The 8,586-nt window shown below is 49.5% G+C and overlaps 1 protein-coding gene across 1 annotated transcript; it reads right to left on the reverse strand.

Annotated features, from left to right (window-relative positions):
• Positions 1 to 15: 15 nt before the first annotated feature.
• MINDY1 (MINDY lysine 48 deubiquitinase 1) lies at positions 16 to 8,449 on the reverse strand. The gene is made up of 10 exons (XM_007178019.3): positions 8,310 to 8,449; positions 5,306 to 6,116; positions 4,890 to 4,947; positions 4,429 to 4,493; positions 3,655 to 3,813; positions 3,217 to 3,319; positions 2,711 to 2,853; positions 1,445 to 1,636; positions 812 to 961; positions 16 to 536 (listed from the first exon to the last, which is right to left on the reverse strand). The coding sequence occupies exons 2-10, from the start codon at positions 5,756 to 5,758 to the stop codon at positions 456 to 458; spliced, it is 1,404 nt and encodes a 467-aa protein (XP_007178081.2). The 5' UTR covers positions 5,759 to 6,116; positions 8,310 to 8,449; the 3' UTR covers positions 16 to 455.
• Between the last annotated feature and the right edge of the window lie 137 nt (positions 8,450 to 8,586).

Raw genomic sequence — 8,586 nt, forward strand, 5'->3', positions numbered from 1 at the left:
GGCAAACAACAGACCTCAGGAAAGAAGTTTTATTTCCAAACCCCTAGGAAGGCATTACAAATAATGGAGATAGAAACCCAAAATTAAACCCTGAAACAAACGGATGGATACGGGTGGGCCTGCAGGAGCAGAAAGTAGGGGAGATGGGTTCTAGACAGGGACCTCACCCTGGAGCCTGAGTCTGTATATTAACGTGACTATTCTGGGGAAAGGGAGTTGGGAATCAGAAATCCTCACCCCACCAACCCCAATGTTGCCCGGGATGGTTGGGAGGAAGAGGAGGCAGCACGTGAGGGCAAAGACGTCACCAAGTCTGACCTTGGCATTTACTGCCTGCTCTGATCCCCAACGTTCCATAAATAAGTTACCCTGCATATCTCAAGTTGAGCTGGGGAGCAAGCAAAATAGCCCCAGCCTCTGAAAGCGGAGGCAAGGCAGCCTGGCACTGAGCGGGGCTACAGGAGGACACAGTCGGACTCTTGCTTCGGCCTTTGCCGACGCTCGGCAGCTGGGCGTCCAAATGCAGCTCCTCTCCCCTGTATCAGATTTAACAATTGGTCACCCATCAACTGTGGAAGAGCCCAGGACAGAGACTCTAGATGGAAGCAGGGTCAGGTTGGGAGGGGCAGTGGGGAGAGAAAGACAGGAAGGGACCCAGGGGAGAGGGACAGACAGGAGAAAGGCCCCGAGGGAAACCGTGAAGAGACATGGCAGGAATAACAAGTGTCCGGACCAGGGGAAGCAGGAGTGGCACGCCGGGGATGTGGGAACGCTGGAGGGGCAGCGCTAAGGGCAGGGGGAGCAGACCCACCTGCGGTGACAGGGCCCTTGCTGCCGCGGGCTGGGCGGCTTGGTGCTGTTGGTACTCCTCTTGCTGAAGTTGCTGGGCCAGCTCCAGGTCGCTAAGACCCAATGTGCCTTGCGACGGCTGCTGCTGCAGGGACAAGGCGATCAGGTAGTCCTGGAGAGGGGAAAGGACGGGGGTGGTGAGGGAGGCTGGGGCAGGGGGATGTCCAGGCTGCGTTTAGGTTTCCAACCCAGCCTTTCCTGGGAGTTCCCTGGCAGTCCAGTGGTTAGGACTCTGAGCTTCCACTGGCAGGGGGCACGGGTTCAATCCCTGGTCAGGGAACTAAGATCCCACAAGCTGTGTGGCCAAAAAAATAAATAAATAAATAACGACAACAACAAAAGCAGCCTTTCCTCATCCTTCCAATTCTCCAGCTCCTTCTCCTCCAGAGCAACACAGACAGCCAAGTATTTTACCTCTGGTGCCAGAGAATACACACCAAGTGCTGAGATGGTCCGAAAGGTAACAGAGAGGAGAGGGGCATGGCTGTCATACGTCACAGTCTCTAGATAATAAGATGCAGGCAGCTCGCACCTGTGGCAAGAAGCTCTCTGAGGCGGACATGCTCTCTGCACCCTCCCCAGAGGCCCCACACACCTGGTCCACCTGCCGCTGCTTTTCTGGGGAGCCACTCCCACCTTCTGCTCCAGGTCCCTTGCCTAGGGAGTGACTTAGGTGAAAGTCAGAGTCACAGAAACAGCTGTCTCCGTCCACGTTGTGCAGGCTCTCCCACACCACTTGCTCCTCCTGTAGAAAGCCCTGGTCGGTGACCAGTAGGTACAAGTGACCCTGCAAAGAGGAGGACAAAGTGCATTGGTGGGACAGGTGACAGAGGCACCTATCTGAGATGCACAGAGACCATTGGAATCAATCGGTGTGCTAGCTGGAACGTGTCAGTGTGGGGATGGGGATCTTTTATAAATATGCGCAGCTGTGGGGAGAAGGAAGGGCTGTCTGAGTCGTGGTCAGCTGGATGTGAGTATGGTGGTCACTGTGGTCAAGCATGGAGTCCTCGGGCTAAAGTCCCGCATACGACCCTGCTTCCTACCCTACTTCCCATGGTTCTCTGGGCTCGCCTGATGGTTATAAGGATAAATCCTTTGAGAACCAAAGACCTTTCCCTCTTCTACTCAATTCCTAGAGAGCTTAGACAATTTTTAGCTTTGGAAAACTATAGTATTGTTCAAAAATTCCACTGCCCCGTCCTGGGAGAGGATTTACACTTTCTTGTCCCACTGATGGCAGGCTTACTCCTTATGGCTTGCTCTGGCCAGTGAGATGTTAGCAGAACTGACATTGTCATTTCCAGGCAGAAGCACTAAAAGCACGCGCGCGGTATGTTCCCCACCCCCGCACTTTCCCCTCCTATGTTCCAGATAAAGGCTGTTTTGTCAGCCTGGGCCCCAGAGTGAAGATGATGTGGGACAGAGCTGCAGCCAATCTGCAGCGGACGTGCAACATGAGTGAGAAATAAACCTTTGGGGACTCCCCTGGTGGTCCAGTGGGTAAGACTCCGTGCTCCCAATGCAGGGGGTCCAGGTTTGATCCCTGGTTGGGGAACTAGATCCCGAACACATGCCGCAACTAAGAGTCCGCATACCGCAACTAAGAAGTCTGCATGCTGCAACGAAGATCCCGTGTGCCGCAACTAAGACCGGCACAGCCAAAATAAATAAATAAATAGATAGATAAATATTTTTTTGAAAAAAGAAATAAACCTTTGTTGCAGTAAATCACAGGGATTCAGGGGTCATTTGTTATCACAGCTTAAGCTACCTTATCCTGACTGAAACACTGACCCAGAAGAAAAAGGCATGAGGGAATGACAGCACTCCAACCCCCCACCTCCTAAACCCTCATCACCTTGTGCTTAGTCATAGTGCTAAAGTGGTTGTTCCGGAAAAAGACGCTAAGTTCGCCCTCCTTGGCAGCTGTTGTTAGCTCACACAGACCATGGTAGGTCAGCTGTGCGGCGGTGGTCTCCAGGAACTGCTCTGCAATCAGGCCTGGCAGCAGGGCACAAGAAAGGGGGGGGCGGGTGGCTTAAATGCAAAGTCCACGGTAGGATCATCCAGAGAGCCCCTGTCAAAGCCCTAGGGGTCAGTCTCATCTTGTGAAATCGCTTCCTTGAAGCCTGGCTGTATTCATTCATTCGACAGATTCTAACTGAGCAGCTACTTTTTGCCAGGCATCGCACTAGGTACCGGGGGATACGTCAGTGAACTAAATAGACAATTCCCCAAACTCCCTCTCATGGAGCTCACATTCTAGTGGGACATGATGGTGGGGAGACAGACAATAAACACTAAACCTAAGTAGCCATCATTCCCTCCACATAAGAGCCACAGAAGAGAAGGGAGGGAGGTCACCTTCTGTCACGAGGTTGGTGTCACTGGAGTGCTTGCAGGTGATGATCTTCTCTACCAGTTGGTTGTAACTCAGTTTCCCAACTGCACTCACAGCCTCAGGACTCTGCATGAGCAGCGGGGTGGGGTGGTACCAAAAAAATGGAGATCTTTTTCAGGAAGGAAATGAAGCAAGCCCACAAGGACAGCAACCCTACAACCAAAGCTTCCTGAAACTTTTGAGGTCTGAAGAATTGACCTATTTCCATATTGTTTGCTTGTATTTGAATGTTACCCCCCAAAAAGGTGAAAATTAAAGGAATTCTGCACTGGATCCAGCCTCTTAGCCCTAATCCCCTCCCAAGCCAATCTACTCCCTACCTCCCTAAACCCCTCCACACAAAATTTTGCTTCTCTCTCAGCTTGAGCTGACTGAGTCTCACTTGCGCCCCCTACCCTCACCTGTGGATCAACAAGCCAGCCATGGTACAGAGGTACGCCTAGTAGGTCAAAGACGCTGCACTCAGGTGTATACTCAAAATCAGAGACACCTGTGAATCGCACATTGACATCCAGACCTGTGGCCAGTTTAGGCAGCACTGTCATTGCATCGTCCACATTCTGGGGTAGAAAAGAAAATAATGGATAGATCAAATCAACACATTGTATGTTTTAAACTTACACAGTGCTATAGGTAAACAACAAGGATATACTGTATAGCACATGGAATTATACCTAGTATCTTATAATAACCTATTATGGAATATAATGTGCAAAATACTGAATCACTACTCTGTACACCTGAAACTAACACAATATTATAAATCAACTATACTTCAATTTAAAAAACAAAATAAAATGGAAAAAAAGAACCTTACACAGTGTTATATGTCAATTAAATCCCAGTAAAACTGGAAAAAAAAAGAAAATGATGGATATTCTAGCCTCCCCTCCCCCCACTCTACTCCCACCTCCAGAAAAAAAAAAAATTTTTAATCTTGTAACTTTTCTTCCCTGGTGTTCTCTTACAATGGAAATTCCTCCCTTGTCTCAACCCTTCTTTATCTTATGTAAATGAACATATTTTCTAGGACAGAGATACACCCTACCCCTCCTGCAGAAAGAAATTATGGTTCAAGGAACCCTCCTGAGAAGCATCAGAAAGGCCTCTCTTAATAGCCTGGGTGTCCCCTTATAAGCCTGCAAACCCCCATGTCCACAGACCTTTCGCCTCACCTGCTGAAAATTAAGCTGAAGTCCTTCTGACTTCTCCTGGGGCTTGATGGACAGAAGGCAGTCTCCTACAAGACAGGATTCCTTATCAGCTTACCCTGCCAACAGTCCCAAAAGCTGCTTCCTCTTCTCCAGGAGAATGGAGGTAATGTCACAGAACCACAGATTTTCAGAGATGCAAAGGGCCTTAGTTTCTCAGAGGAAGAAATGGGCCCACAAAGGTGAAGGGTATACGCAAGGTCACATGTGAAAGCTAAGGGAAGAATTGGGGTGACGACCCAGGACTCCTGACACCTTGACTTTTCCTTTTCATTCCCCAGCCTTGCAGAGAAGCCCCACAGATCTTTACCTTCCCTGCCACATAAGATCCCCGAATGGGGAGTCCCTCAACACTCTGGATTTCTGGCTGAGTAGATAGCACTGGAAGCTTTTGGGTAATTGCTCTTCAAGGCCCCGTCACTCACCAAGATGGGCCATGAGCTCATCTGATGTGATCACTTCCTTCTGAGGTGGCAGCTTCACCTGGAGGCAAAGAGTGATCAAAGTGTTAGCCAGGTGTGTGCTTTCCTTCATGGAGCACTGAAGGAGGAACCCATAGAAAGGCAGGGGGAGGGCAGGGGTTGTCCAGCAGTCAGGTGTGGTGGAAAAGAAAGGCTTGCAACTGGAGCAAGGGAATGAATGTGGAAAACTGCAAGGCATTCCTATTTGCTAGACAGTAGAAGACAGAGGAGTAGGACAGATAATTGTTTTGTTTTGTTTTTACGAATATCTTATCTCATTTGTTCAAGCTGGAGAAATAGGAAGAATAATCTGGAAAGTTTGGTTTGAGAAAATCAGAATGATCAAGGTTTTCTGAGCCCCCATCCAAGCTCTCTCTTACCTTCCACTGAAGAAAAAGGATGTTCATGATGGCGATGAGAGGGCAAGGGCCGTTAGCGCTCTGGGTGATGATGGGTGTCCGTTCTCCCTTCCAGGGGATCCACTTTACACAGTAGAAGTCTAGCTCAGGTTGTCGGGCCCTGGGGGACTGGGGAAGCTCTTGGGGCCAGCAGCAGGCCCCCACTGTCTCTACCTCAGGCTGTGTCCCCTGGGCTGGCCCTTGCTGGCTTGAGCTAGCATCAGGTGGAGGAGACCCGAGGTTATCCTGGCCCTGGGCCGGCAGCAAAGCTTCATCTACTGGCTCCTGTTCTCCAGCTGCCCCAGCAGCCTCTTCGGCATCCTTGTCCTGAGGGGGCTCATTGGGTTCTGACAGGACCTCGTGGTTTTCAGGGCTGACCACCTCTGCAGTCCTGGCCTCACCATGGACTGGATGCTCAGGCTGATGGTGTTCCATGGTCAGGAGGGGTCAACTGAGGGCCACCAAAGGACTTTACTGTCCTCAGGGACTGGCTTAATCTAGGCTTGATATGCAAAAGAGAGAACAATCCAATAAGAAGGAAATCATTGGGCTGGAACGCAAACAGAGCCAGAAAAGTCTTGGAAAAGGAATGTAGTGCAGAAGGCTCGGTTAGCGTCTGTTAGCCACTCCTGGCTACAGGTAGTACAGCTTTGGGGTAAACAGAAGGGCCCCAGGCCAGGCTCTTTCACCTCTAACTTGCTGTGACCAGATAGGACCAACGAGGGTACAGGACTTTCAGGCTTGGGGGGGATGATTCCGGTGGGACTGAAGACATTGGGTGGCGTCAGCTTCCCTGAAACAGGAAGGACAAGGAATGGAGACAAGACAGAAAGGGTGGGTAAAAGGAGAAAGAAGAAAAAGAGGAGGAGAAAGAAATATTAAAACTATACTAATGATTATTAATACAGTGATCTTTAGCTCACCCTGTAATAGGCATCATGTCAGTAAACCCCACCATAGCCAGAATGAGAGTAATTCCTCTGCCCTACCCGAACCCTGTCCCTTGGCTGTTCAGGAAACATCCTGAGCACAAATGGCTTATATCTTTAGGGCCATCTTCTCTCTGCCTCATCCCAAGGGCAAAAAGATGAACAGTAATATAGTGCTTGGGGTGAAGAATAAAGAGAGTCAGTACCATGCCCCTAAAGGCAAAACACTGGTGAGAAAGAAGTCTCTCTCCTCAAAGGACTCCACCTTCACAACTCCAGCTTTACACAATCGCAAACCACAACAAAAAGATCCTGGGAGGAGCTTCCTGTAGGCTAGAGAGGGGAAATGCAGGCCATGGGGACTTGAATCAGAGATCGGTTCTGATAAGTAATTTCAGATCAGACGTACAAAACACACACACACACACACACACACCCCCCACCCGACCCCTTTCTTCCAGTAAGCTTCTCTTGACAGCTAGAGATGGGATAGCGACGTCTCCTCAGGTCCTCTATGCTCCAAAAACTGCCCAAACCCAGAGATACTCTCTTGCCCACTACATGGAATATGAAAATACTGATTATTGATTTCTGTAAAACAAAAAATGCTCCGTCTCCACTCCTCTACCTGTGCATATGTTCTTTCCATCTATTCCCATCTAGGTCATTTTAGATGTCAACTCTGGACCTGTTTAACCTGCTCTCTACCAGCGCTAAGCATAGACATTTAATTAACACCATGGATCGTAGATAATAAAAAGCCACAAACCCTGCCCCCTGGAAAACATCTCCCTTCAACCTCCTTACTCCCCTCGCCCCCTTGATCAGGGTGAGAAAGGGGGAGAAATTAAACTTGTTAGAAATCTTTTCTCTTGCTTCCTCCTAACCTGAAACTATGCTTCCTTTTGCAATCTGGCAGGAATTTAGGGCTAGGGTAAAGCCTGGGGGGTGAAGTTGAGGAACAGAAAAGTCACCGAAATAAGCCTAGTCACCCAAATTGATCATCCTCCTGATTCGAATATAATTTATGCTAGCTGCATCTCATTTACATGTTGTTGATTTAGAATCATAGTAGCAAAAATTGCCTGCAGGCCTTATGCTTTTTTTTTCCTCTCTCTCCTTTTTTCCTCCCTTCCCAAATGACACTTAGGATGAGTCTTAGAAGCAGAAACCAGAGCCTGGGACACTTTTTTAAAAGCTTGGAGAAAAACAGCACTTATTTCTTAGCTTTTCTGTCCAATGCCAGAAATGATCAATAATTAAGCGGGGGTTGGGCCACTAGTTGGCCAGGCCAGTGGGCCAAAAGAACCCAGGAGCTGGATACCAGAGGGAGCTGGGTCTCAGAGAATCTGGGCAAAAAGCTAAGTGGGCTAAGGCTTCAGAAGAGGGGCCAGAAGTGTGATGGAGGAGTTCCACTCTACAGGAAGCATGCCTGGTGGGTTGGGCATGGAGTATTTCAGAGCAGGAGAGACTCTGAGACTCATAGGTACTCAAACAAATCAGGATTTCATGCTTTTCCTCTTTTCTTAACTCAAGTCCTACACTTTCTCTCCAGCTGGAATTATCCTCTGGTGGCGGTAAGGGAGTCAAAACAGCCCTGGCCCCTCCCTATAGCCAGAGGCAGTAAATAGCCAAAAGTTGGAAGAAGCATATAAACCGGGTATGTAGCTTCAAGAAGACACCCTTGCCCCCTGCCCTGGCTCTCCAGGAACTTTACTCTCCCCTCAAGTGCCTGACTGTGCCACTCTAATCTCCCTCTCACTCTGACCCAAATCTTCACGCAACTAATGATGTAGATTTTCCCCTCAGAATAAGGCAACCACAGTGCCCTGTCTACTTGCTAGCAAGGGAGAGGGGGAAGGTGTCATTAAAAGGAGGAAGTGTAGGGACCAAGCAGCATCTCTTTTACATACTCCTGCCTGAGTTCCTCTCGAAATCCAGATTTAAAGAGATCCAAGGTGGAAGGACAGCCAGTGTCACCTCCCCAGAGCTGGAGAGGAAAAAGAGCAGTGGGGGTTAGGAGAAAAGGCGAAGGAAATGGTTAAAACAGTTTTTACCTTACAGAAGTGGGTGCTGTTCCAGGACTTAGAAGGGGTGTTCAACTCTGGCAATGCGATGGCGGAGGTGGGTACAGGGAGGGGCGCCGCCACAGTCCCAGCTGCCTTCCAGCTGTCAACGCCAGAGCTTATACAGGTTTACCCAGGTTTACGAGCGGCGGTCCTGGCTGGATTGTGGCTACTTCCGGACTCACGCCCACGACCGGGGGGCACTGGAGGAGGGTGCAGGCAGGCAGGGGTGCAGCCCAGGTGCTCCCAGGTCGCTCAGAGCGTCTTC

Source organism: Balaenoptera acutorostrata, chromosome 1 (assembly GCF_949987535.1).
Source record: "Balaenoptera acutorostrata chromosome 1, mBalAcu1.1, whole genome shotgun sequence".
Classification (NCBI taxonomy): domain Eukaryota; kingdom Metazoa; phylum Chordata; class Mammalia; order Artiodactyla; family Balaenopteridae; genus Balaenoptera; species Balaenoptera acutorostrata.